This window comes from Athene noctua, chromosome 5 (assembly GCF_965140245.1).
Source record: "Athene noctua chromosome 5, bAthNoc1.hap1.1, whole genome shotgun sequence".
NCBI classification, from domain to species: Eukaryota; Metazoa; Chordata; class Aves; order Strigiformes; family Strigidae; genus Athene; species Athene noctua.
The window spans coordinates 2,758,072-2,770,599 of record NC_134041.1 but is presented as its reverse complement, the minus strand read 5'-3'; the positions used below and the strand labels follow the sequence as shown (position 1 = coordinate 2,770,599).

At 40.3% G+C, this 12,528-nt stretch overlaps 1 protein-coding gene across 1 annotated transcript in view; it reads left to right on the top strand.

Annotated features, from left to right (window-relative positions):
• The window catches only part of CACHD1 (cache domain containing 1), a 114,735-nt gene that overhangs the window by 71,941 nt on the left and 30,266 nt on the right, over positions 1-12,528 (top strand). Inside the window, exons 5-8 of the mRNA XM_074906046.1 lie at positions 4,105-4,231; positions 6,426-6,570; positions 8,237-8,453; positions 11,691-11,840. Of these exons, the coding sequence (XP_074762147.1) occupies positions 4,105-4,231; positions 6,426-6,570; positions 8,237-8,453; positions 11,691-11,840 (639 nt within the window). The remainder of the gene's footprint in view (positions 1-4,104; positions 4,232-6,425; positions 6,571-8,236; positions 8,454-11,690; positions 11,841-12,528) is intronic.

The following is a 12,528-nucleotide window of genomic DNA, read 5'->3' as shown; positions in this document are numbered from 1 at the left end:
GAGGTTCAAAACCAGTTGTTTTATGGGGAAAATGAACACTTTTAGATCCAGATACTCTCATGGGGAAATAAATACAAACGATGGCCTTGTGGGAATGATAAGTTTATCATTAATATAGCAATGATGTAAAAAAACCCCCACCCTTTTAACTACAAACTCCTTTATTTTAATGCTGTAGGTGAAATTAAACTGGACAATTTATTTCATTCAGGCTTTAACTGAGTGTTCCCATGTCTGATCTGATAATACACTTTTCAAGTTCTACAAACCCATAACAAAAAAAATACCAGAAATTCAGCCTCTTCATACTAAACAAAACAACTGCGATACTTCATGCCCAGAACTATGAAATCCTGGTGGTTAGACAGAAAAAGGAGGATTTAAATGCTCGATAGTCCAGTGTCCCTGCCTGCCTGTGAGGCTGTGCAGTCACGGGAACCAGCAGTCCAGCTGTAGTGGCCAAAAGAAACACTTAGTGCTCATGATGGACTCTTCTGTAGGTACTCCATGCCTGCACCTAAATAAATACCCCAAAAATTTAAGAGTGATTTGCTAACTTGCTGTGTTACACCCACCAGATGATAGAGCTGTGAGGTTCTCCTCTGGCACCTGGGCCTGGGTATCAGGGAAACCAGGAATAACCTGCATGGCCCAAGTGCTCTGCTGCACGGTGGTGGTGTGTCTGGACTTAGGTGACCTTTTTTATGTCAAAGTGTAATTGTATTAGCTTTTTAAACGTGTGGTTTTTTTTTTTATTGCAATAGAATGGATAATCTTGATTGTCATACACTGCTGAAAGACAGTGTTTAAAAAAAATTTTTTTTTAAATACTTACGGTTTACGTTCCTCTTTTCTTCCAAAGTTTTGATACTTTTTAAAGGTTTTTTTTTTTTCCCCAGGTTTCTCTTTGCAGCTTAATAAAGGATTATCAGATACTTAACGTGGATTCCCCCAGCTGTGGCTGTGCAATGTGCTCCCATAGAGGAGATTGTGGGGGCTGTGAGCAGGAGTGCTGCACGTTCCCTCAAGGGTCAGGCTGCCAAACCCTCGATGAGTTCAGAAATTAAGCTGGTTTTTCCCAGGCAAGATTTCAGAGAGGATAGGTGCTTTGAAGGGGGACGAGGTGAGGAATTTCTTATAGTCCTAGCTAGAAATCTAGAAATTCTATGTGGGTTAGGTTTATTTTGTTTTTAATTAAACTTATTTTTTCCTACAGTTTTCCATGCTACTTAAATTTGGCAATATTGAAATTTCAGATTGCTTTGTGTCCCTACAGCACAGAAACTATTGTCCTTGACCAAAGAAATTTGCTTTTTGCATAAATAAGAAATGGCACTGCTAAACTAGTATCATACCAGATGTAAAAACAAAAGGACTTCAGAGAAACGTAGGGAGGATTTGAGCGAAACGAACAATATTCGCAAATTTGTTTGACATTTTGTTGCAAGATCATGGATGCTTTCTTTGAAAGTGTGAACATTTATGAGACAAAAGATTCCTGCTCCGAAGAGCATCCATCACTAGGCTGATTTTACCTTTGCACAGGGGAGAGAGAGAAACTTTGTTGGAGTTGAGTTGGTATTTTTTGGAGAAGGATAAGAAAGAGAGAGGCGTGAGCAGAGTGTAGTTCTGGTTCCTGACTCAGTTATTAACTCACTAGGAAAAACCTCATCAACCATTTCATGTCCTGTTTTTGCTTCTTTCTTGGTCCACTGAGGCACCAAATCCTTCAAGCCGTAATCGTGCAAAGCTGCATCTTTGCACAGAGTGCAGCAGGGTGCAACCAGGACTTCCACTGGGATTTACAGGCACTATGGAAATATAAAAACCTGTGGCAAAAAGGGGGCGGGAACAAAAATAGTGGTTTTTACAGAGTAATTATGCTGAGCTGAATCTGGAGAGAACATTGTGGCTGCAGCCAGTCTGGGAAACTTGAGTAAGTGCTAAACTGTTGAGGATGTTGAACTTAAACTATACTCTATGTGGATATTTTGTTGTAGAATGTCTGGCTAAGGTTTGAAATGTGCCCTGCAGATTTCCAACCCAAATATTGACGTATTTGATAATGAATGAAATCCAGGAGATGAAACTCTCTGGCCTGTTTTCAGTGTCAATCCTAAGGGAAATGCTGAAAGCAAATTCTCAGCAAAAGGTGAAGTGCTGTAAATCAGAGCTCCCCTCTGCCAGTTCTGGCTAGTGCTGTAGTCAAAGAACATGAAAGGAGAAATGGCAAGGAAATACTTTTTTTTTTTTAATGCATTTTAAGCTGATGTGATCCATTTTACATGTTAGGTGAAAACTAAAGAATTCAAACATTCCAAGTTTTATTTTCAGTTTGCTGCAAGCAGAAATGATGATTTGCCCCGAGTGGAATATAATCACGTTACTGCCGTGGTGGTGAGAGGGTTTGTGCCTCCCATGCTAATGACATTCCATTCCCTCGCTCCTGGAAGCCTTTTTCCTCTTGCTTTAAAGGACCCAGCAAACCTACAAACTACCAAACATCACTGGCGTGGCAAAGCTGGCGACTGCACGGAACGAGGGCCGGTCCCTTCATCTCTCCAGGCTTGCAGAGGCTCGGGCTGGCACCTGGGATATTTCCATCACACTACGAGGCAGAAATCCCAATGCCACCTCTGCCTCGGGTGGTTCAGACACCATTGTCCCCACCTGGGCTCTGAGTGCTCAGGATTTCTGCAATATCTGTACACTCTGTTGGTTTAGCTTGGTGTATTAAAGATCTTGATAAGTTATTAGTGCAGACAGTCTTGGCCCTGGGGTAGCTGCTTTATTTGGTGGTTGGTTTTGGTGGTGTTTTGCGCTTTCACTAATGTAGTCAGTTTTGTGAATATTGCTAAGCTGTAGCTTTCGAATTGCTTTTATTGTCAGTGTTGAGTAGTGCTTCCTTAGAGACTATTTTAATAAGAAAACAAGCACATTTTGAAGAGAAAGAATGTAGCCTATAAACTACAGAAGGGTTTGAGATCTGTACCCTACGGTTATATTCTCAGCTCAGTTCCTGCTTGACTGCATGACTTGGGAACATGTCATTTACCTTCTTTGTTCTTCACTTTTTGTCCATGCAGTGAGTAACTAATAATCACCTGCCACAGAGGAGTTTCTGAGACACTTGGAGGAAAGTTGCGATATAGCCGCTAAGAACTGTTATTATCATTCTTTCATTTTATGGTCTTGAAAATGGGAACGTGGTGGAGATGCTCGTGGCGAGGATGGGTGGAACCAGCATGGAGCCACCACCCACCAGCTGGCACTTGGAGATTGTGGCCAAGATGCTGTGTTTTCCTTGAAAAGTAGCTATTCCTCCTAAAAAGCTCTTCTTGAGGGGCCCACAGCCTTGTTATTTATAGCACAGGGATAATGAGAAACTTGGAGAAATTCTTGAATCCCAAAAGTGGGAGCTGTACCTGTCTTCCCTTGCACAAACAGGAGAGCACAACGATTCTTCCCCACCCCCCCTTTTTTTTTTTTAATCTTTTCAAGTATTTCTGTATGGTGAGTCTTTCCTTGACCCACATTTTCATGTAAAACAATCCTTGCTAAACGTTCACGTGGACATTTTTAAACAGATGTCAGAATAGATAATGCTAACAGATTGGGTTTCAGAGCTATAAGCAGCAAACCTATTTAATGTTTTTGGAGTTATTTCAGTGTAAAGAACACATGATTTTTTTTTAACGTTAATGTTTTTTTCTTTATAAAAACTATGTGGATATTGTATTTATCATTACACATAAACATATGTACGTATGTATACATACTATATATAATTGCTTTAATCTTTTCCTTCCTTGCTCCTGCTTTGGCTTCTTGGGAACCAGTTATACTTCAGAGATTGAGGAATTGTCACCACATATTAAATAAAATCTGTCAAATCTAGCTTTAAGTTTCCAAAAGACTTTAACTGTTTGCAAATCAGACATGAAGCTCTATCAATACTGAAATAGAGCTACTTGGGTTTCGTGTTGGGACCCTGGTTATTCTTCTCAAAGCACATATGAGAGAGGCCTTGAATAAACATACCTCCAAGTTTGACCTCCCTTTGTAACACTACTTCATTTTTCATTTTTACTCTCTGACCTTCAGTTCTTGCTGATAATCTGAAGTCTAACCCAGGAATTAAATGGCAGTATTTCAGCTCAGAAGAAGGCATTTTCACCGTTTTCCCAGCCCACAAGTTCCGGTGCAAAGGCAGCTATGAACACCGCAGCAGGTATGATTTGTCTTCTTACAATTTACGGGCAAAGCACTAAAACTGGACTCCTCAAGCACTGATTTCATTTCAGCATTATGCTTTGCCAAAACGACAACGTTCATGAGTAACTTTTAATGGGTTCTCCTAGGTTTGTTTTTTAAAGTGCCAGTTTTTACTTTTAAGAAACTTTAAGTTAAATAAAATTACATACAGGTTCCTCACCTCTCCCGAATCAAATAATCTGTAAGTAGCAGTAACCTGTAAATTGTCGGTCAGCCCTTAGGCAAAATTTGACTTATATTTGATCCATACTTGATCCCTGTTAATAAAGTAGTGAACACGTATTCTACTGATTTGGCAGGTGCATCATCACTTTGGGGATGAGAGACTGGGAAGGACATAGGTAGGAGCATTTTTCCAGTCTCCACCCAAGGTTCAAGTGGCACATCATGGATAGTAGGGAAGCAGCAGTAGTGGAAACTTTTTCTACAAAAAAAAAACCAAACCCAAACTGGAAAAAAAGGATCAAATGATGACGAGGTTTTCCTGCATGGGAGGATACTTCTGTTCTGTAGGTGTGATGCAAAGCAGTTACAGCCCAATATTTTTTCCCGAGCTTTTGCTGTCAGTACTGTGGGACTGACAAAGACTCAAGCATGGAATCTTCTAAGAAAGTGCAGTGACTTTAGTATCTCTGGTCACGCGTTGGCTAATTGTATGAGTTAATCAATCTATGCGGAGGAAAGATCAGCGGATCCAGGTATGGTTCTGTGTAGCTGAGTGTGCAGAGACTAAGAAGTGTTTTGGTTACCTGTCAGTGTTGAGCAATCAAATGTTTACAGATGTTATCTTCTGTGTGTCATCAAAGCATGAAGCGTCTGGGCTTGATTAAGATTTCTGCGGTCTCAGAAAGGTGTGGTCTTAAGACGTGAAAGCTGGGGGTACCCCAGTCTTAATCAGAATTCTGACACTAAAACCGTTGGTGAGTTCATCCAGATCTCTTAATCTGGGTTGCAGATTCTCCATGGCTAAATAAAGGATATCTTTTTGCTAATAGTTACTTCAGAGGGTCGTTTGGATGGATTAATTAGTTAATACTTAAGTGCTTTGAAGATCAAAGGCCCCAGTTAAGTTCTAGGTATTAATACCATTATAGCGCTGCAGGCTGTTTTACAATTAAGAACTGATTTGTGCCAGTTGTTTATTGCAGTGCCTTGACTAAAGTCTTCTGCATTTCCTTTACTCTTATTAAGATTTTTGTGGCTGCCTTTGATATAATAAAACTTAGTTCCCAAAACTCACACTTGATCCTTAACTAGTTTTGGGTCTGGACTAAAGACAGAAGTGAGTCATGTCTTTTTTTTTTTTTTTTTTTTTTCTTTTTAATCCTTCCTCCTTGCTGAAAATCTTCCTGATTTGTTCTGGGTCGAAACCTTGGCCTGAGAGCTTGTGAAATCCTTCACACATCTCTCACAATATCGTGCTGGATCTGAGCACCGCTTCGCTGAAAATACATTTTTTGATGTTAGCACAAACAGACACATGGGAGCACCGAGAGCCCTCACCAGTGTTAACTCGGATTGGCCATGGGGTTTAAATCTGCACAGACCCAAGGGGCTGTGGAGCACGACCCGTGTGAAATGTATTCCAGGGCACCAAGAGAAAACCCTTTCTTGGCCAGGAGCCTTCCTTTATTACAAGAAACCAAACACCCTATGCTAATGCAACTCTGCACAGTTGCACAGGTTTTTACTTGTCACGTAACCAGCAAATACCCACTATTGCACTTACTTTTACATGTGAGGAAGGTTCCGGGCACACATTTATCATGAGACATTTCTTGCCTGTCAACGCTTAATCCAAAATCTGATGTGAGCTGCTGCAAACAGTAGTCCCAAACACTGCTGCCTCAGCAAAACTGTTTATTCCTGGCTGAAAGTGGTTTCTGTGGCAGAAGACGAAGGATCCGACACCTCACTTGGGTTAAAAAATCTGAAAGAGAGTGAAAGCAAGAGCCTTTTCTGGGTGTTCAGGTTCCAGCTGGTCTTTCCTAGTAGAAGTTTTCATAAAGGCAAAAATTCCTGTTATAATTCATTGTTTCTTTGTGGGATGGTTTTTTTTCTTTTAATTCTTTACTGTTTTCAGTTGTAAATATTTTAGTGGAAATTATAAGGTGACTCACGGCAGTGGTTTGGGTTTTGTTCTTCTTCAGGCCTGTCTATGTTTCTACTGTCCGTCCTCAGTCCAAGCATATCGTTGTCATTGTGGACCATGGGGCTTCGGTCACAGAGACACAGCTACAGATTGCCAAAGATGCTGCTCAGGTTATTCTGAGCTCTATAGATGAACACGATAAGGTAAGCATTCTCCAAGCCATGAGCATATTTTCCTTGGTTTCAACCATGCTCGGTGTTTTCAGATGTCATCCAAAGCAGTGTTTTTAACTTGTGGAAAATGGACTCCTGGGGATCTGTGGTCTACCTCTAAGGGCTGATGAAGACTTGAATTCACTTTTGGAAGCCTGTATTACTGCAGGAGAAACATTTGGGGATCTCCAGGCTGAAAGAAAAAAAAAAAAAAAAAAAAAAGGAAAACCACTGATCTAAGGCAAAATCCTGTTCTGAGTAATCTTTAAAGGCTCCTTCATCTTGGTAGAGACTTTAGGTGGTGGTCAGCAGCGTGATACAGTGTGTAATTAGGAGAACTGTGCTCCGAGCCTGACAACTTCTGAAGTGCTAAAGTGGTAGATTGCTTTGAGCAGCTCATTTTACCTCTGAGGCTGTCTTTTTTTTTTTTTTTGCTTGTGAAAATGGAAATTATTTATTCTGCTGCTACACTGTGGTGAGCTGAAACATAATTAGTGTTTGGAAGATTCCCAGACAACTGTGATACCAGCAAGGAAAGGATAAAGCAAAGGGCCAAGAAAATCCATATTTTATTTCTTGCTCTGCCACAGATACTCTCCCTGACAATGAGAAAATCACTTAACCTGTCATATTTTAAGTACACTTTGCAACCAGGGGCTCATAAGCTGCTTCTGTAGGACCACAAGCAGTCCTCAGTTTGGTCTTTACTTTTAGTAATTCTGTGCTAGTGGGACCTTGATCATTCTTTCTGCTTGGTTGTTGGTTCTTTAGTAGGAAGGGAGTTTCAGTCAAATCAAGCTGAAGAACAAGTAAATATAATCTTTGCCTTAAGTCTTCTCATTAATAGTATGGGAAAAACACTTTTAACTTCTGTGCTTTTAGAGAGTTTTAATACTGTAAAATAATGATTATAGTTGAGCAGAATTAATAGTACTTAAATTTAAGTGTGAAAAGTGTTTGTCTTAATATGGACCTATAATGAAGAAAATACATTTAAGACACATATTATTTGATCAGTAGCTCGGTGGTTATGAAACCTGTTATACGGGTAGATAATTACTGCTTAATTCTGTGACTGTCTTGCATCAGTCATAATTTATAATAAAGTATGCCACTCATTTAATAAGACTGGTATGTTATGTGTATATTAATGCAAATGTTACCACTGCATGCCTGACAGGATAAAAACTGGTGGTGGATTTGGCTTGCTTTGTCAGAGGCATTAAAACAGCATAATGCTTTGCTTATGAAAAGTTCTTAGAGGGTTGTTTTTTTTCCATTTTCTCTATGCACTTCACTTTTCTATAGACACTCAAGGGTTTCCTGAAAATGCTGTCTGATTTTTTAATTATTTTTTTTTCAGTTATCTCTAGTTCACTTAGGCTTCTGCCCAGAACAGTGTATTAAATATTATGTATGAGCAGAGTGAAGCTGACTTTGTCTGAGAAACAAAGACTGAAGTCTCTTTTTTTTGAAATCACCATAAGTCTAATCCTTTTCAAATTTGATGGATTTATGCCTGAAGCATTTATTTTTTAACAATTGAATTTTAAATCCACAGAATCTCTTCAGTTGGCTTATCATTGTGTTTTCTATATCGGTGCGTAAAGAATTATAAATGGTAAGGTAATCCAATATAGTTTCTTCTTCTTTTAAGATCTCGGTGTTAACCGTGGCAGACACAGTAAGAACCTGCTCGCTGGATCAGTGCTATAAGACGTTTCTGTCTCCTGCCACTAGCGAGACAAAAAGGAAGATGTCCACCTTCGTTAGCAGTATAAAGTCATCTGACAGCCCTACGCAGCACGCAGTGGGATTTCAAAAGGCTTTCCAGCTGATACGAAATACAAACAATGGCACAAAACTCCAAGGAAGTAAGTCCCTTGTTGTGCAATCCTGATTATTTCTGAGGCTTGCTGAGGCTTTCTTATTTGAGATTCTCACTTTGACAGATGCCAGAAGAGTGTAGGGGCTTGAATATTTAAAAAAAAAAAAAAAAAAAGGCACATGTTTTTATTAAGTGGCATTTACTTGATCTGGAATGTGCATGAGTGACTGTTAAATGTGGCTGTTCCCTTTTAATTGCTGACTTCCTTTTCTTTTGAACAAAAATATGAAATGGAATTGTCTGAGAGCTGAGTTATTTCCCAAATGTGTGTGGGGGCCAGGGTCCTTCCAATGAAAATTGCTATTGCTGCAGGTTCATTTAATTATTGCTAAAAGACATGTATGTTAGTAATGTGCCTGACTAGAATCCTACAGAAGTGGCCCTTACTTCTCAGGGAAGAGGGGTTTTTGAGAATACCCATTATGGGTGATACTTTATGGAATGTGAGGTTGGCCTGGCTAAATTTTCCTTCATCTAAGAATATCTTCCTGAATTTTGGTGTAGGCATTACAGGCTTTCTCCTTCCCATTCCCAAGATTGGGGGTTTTTGGTGTGTTTTTTGTAATGAGGATGTGGTAAAAGATGTGGAAAAGATGGGTTTGAAATTGAGTGGCAGGTTTGCTTGCCAGGAAGCTGTGGAAGGCAAATTCTTGAAGCTGTGCTCTGAGTGCTCGCTGGAGTTGAGTACCGTTGCCAGTGCTGCGGCAGGGTGGAGGAAGCAGACCCATCTCTATCAGTTTAATCAATTTATGTAACGCAGATCCCACAGCTTCTTCCTGTGCCTGCCCCAATGAGTGCACAGTCTTCAGTGTCCTGAGGGGCACCAGCTCAGATGCTGTACAGAACAGGGAAAGTGAAAAAAGAAAAGTCCAGGATAAAGCGCTTTGGAAAGACTGGGGAAATGCACTCCTATTTCATGTGACTTTCCTCTGGTTTAGAAAATGGGCTTTGGCTAGGAAAGGTTTGGCCAACTTCTGACCTTTAGGCCACAGGTGCAGTGTAACACTGACTGTACACTGCTTAGCTGAAAGACAGGGTTGTCAAGGGCAGCTTTCTACCATCTTCTGGCAAAATGATGAAAGGGGTGCAGCTTTCTAGAAAATAAAAAATAAGTTAATAAAAACCAGCACTGCTGAAGCTGTCTGGGATAAAATGCATTAATCATCAGTAGTTGTTCCAAGAACATCAGCTGTAGAGCCTTGCAGCATCATCCTACATAACTTGTATGTTTGGCACTAGTTGTATATTAGGGTTAGAAGTTTTTGGTATATTGTTCTTTAATGTGAAAGCACGTACTTTTACTAGATTTCATACCAAACAATTATTTTGGGCTGCAAGTACAGAAAGTTAAAAGGCAAATGCTTTGGCATTAGGTTTTCTGTAAGTGTGAAAGATTCCAAAAACTTACTGTGTAAATAGCAAATTTCAGAATTCATAGGATGAGACACAATAGGTTTGAGAAGAGGATGTTTATAAAACACGTCTCATTTTCTTGTAAATAATCTTTTCATCTTTTTAAAAAAGAAAAATAAACCTCGAAAAAAATATCATTCATTTCACTGTTAATTTTCTAACATCCTGTTCCCGGAGAACAATGTGTGGGTGTGTCGGGGAAGCTGTTGAGATACAGCCTTGCTCCCTCCCGAATTTGCACTGGAAAAGTTAGAAGGGAGCTACTGGTATGAGGTGGAAGAATTGTGCAGTTGAACACGTCTGAATTTCCTGCCTTATGCCAGTTCCTTTTGCAGTCCTGCTCAGCAAACCCTCACCCCAAAGTGTAAGAAACTGCTCAGCCACTGAGTACCAACAATCCCTGAAAACTTTAGGTACATAGGTTGGGGGAGGGTGTGTGTCTGTGTGTGCCTATATATTGATAAAATTGCAGTGTATATACATATATTAAATGGTGCTCTGAACATAAGGGCCTTTTCCAGCTGTTGGAAGCGTAGCGTATCAGATAGCGTGGGACGATCAGCTGTCGGATGGTAAAATGTCCTGCTTAGTGCTGGTCCCTCACGCAGACTTGGCACTGTTGTGTTACTCCCGCTAGCAAAGCGGTTAGACTGCAGCATCCTGCCTGGCTGCATGATAAAATAGCTGTGCTATAGCCTAAGAAACACAGCAACAACTTTCCTTAAACTACAGCCAAAGCTGTATTAATACCTGGCTTTGCTTTCCCTACTTTTAATTAGAAAAAAAAAAAAAAAAAAGAAGACATAAATTCCCCCAAAATTAATAGCTCCTCTTGCTTGTTTGTATTAAAAACCAATTCTGGCTGAAATTCTTTTCAAGTCATGATGACAAAATGTACAAGTCAAAGCGTTCATACCTATTTAAAAAGAACACAGCAAACCAACCAAAAAATCCAGATGAGACAACAAAGTTGGTATATAACCAACTAACCTCGTGTGCTTCAGATTATCTGGTGGTGTATGATCCCTACAAGCGTCTTAATTATGTGCATGAGATGCTTTTAATACTGAGATACGGTGTGATGAAACAGGATGGTGTGTGAGCAATTATTTGAATTCCCATGTTCAAAGGCTTTGAGGCAGACGGTTTGCAGAGAACATACTCGGCTTGAAAAACGTGTTCCACGTCCTGCGAAGCGAGCCTGTGGTGAGTGGCGGGGTGCTGGGCTGCCTTTCACAAGGGTTACGCTCTGACCTACGCCGAGGGAATGTGTCGGGGCCCTTTCATCCTGCAGCACCCCCAGCCATCCCCCAGCAGGGCTGAGGCAGGTGCGAAGGAGAAACTACCATCAGCTGCTTCCCTGGGATGCAGCACTGCTCTGCTCTGCGGAACTGCAGGACGGGAGGAGAACAGTGGGTCAGGAGAGGAAACTTGCAGGTTTTTTGCTCTCGTTAAGCCCTCTCCGTGGAGTTAGAACAGCTTCTGCAGCACGCTGCCGCCTGGTCTCACACGCTCCTGCCTGGTTGCAGCCAGGCCAGAAGGTGCCTGTGAGGTCTGCTCAGGAGAAAGGAGCCACGGAGCACCGAATCAAAGAGGTGTTTGTTAAACGCTGTGAATGGAAGGTTAATAATGAATGATTTCATACGACTGCGGTGTGTTTATCCACCATAGATACCTGTGAATCTCACAAATGAAGCCGTTGCCCTTACATCTGCTTACAGCCATCTATTGCCACATGACTTTCCTGTATTAAAAATCTAATGTGCTTTCTGATACATATATATACATAAAAATAATAAATTCTTTTTAGATACCGATATGGTAATAATTTATCTCTCGGCTGGGATTACATCAAAAGATTCCTTGGATGATGATAAAAAATCTACTCTACGTGTCATCAATGAAGAAAACAGTTTCCTCAATAACTCAGTAATGATTCTTACTTACGCGCTTATGAATGGTAAGAAACATTCTTGCATTTCCAGTGGATGAAAATTCCCTTTCATTGTACAGCTAGTTTATTAAGCTCATCCAGATGGAATTTCACACCTTACTGGGAGCAGTTTGTTAATGGATTTTGGCCTCTGTAATCCAGAGGCTGCATCCAGATGTTACTTCTTTGGTGTATATAAAACTATGTGCCATTTTATGTTTATATATCACAGTGCAGCTGCTCAGGATATAAAGTATCGTTGCCTGAATTGTCTAGTGGCAACCAGACTGAATTAAATTTGCTAACTATTGCAACTGTAAACCTTCCTGACACTGCTCGTGTCTTCTGGTACAGCAAAATGAGAGTACACACGTGACTTTTATTTCAGTCATTAGCCAAGGAGCATCAATGTAACATCAAACGTAATCTGAAATAAGTTGATAACTTAAGACCCAACTTAAGAGTGAAGTTAAATATGAAAATCATGCACGCAGGAGTTTGGTATCCTGTACTTTTTCCAACAAAGCATTTTCAGTGAGAAGTCTTTATGTTCTATTACTAAACATTACAAACGGACTCTAGCCAAGGAAACTAATGCTTAAGCTAATGTATCACTTGACCATAAATTTAAATACTCATATGAGACCTTATGTGTACAGAAATCTTTCATTTGTCTGCAGGAATTGAGCCCGGGACTTGTGTAAAATGTGAAACT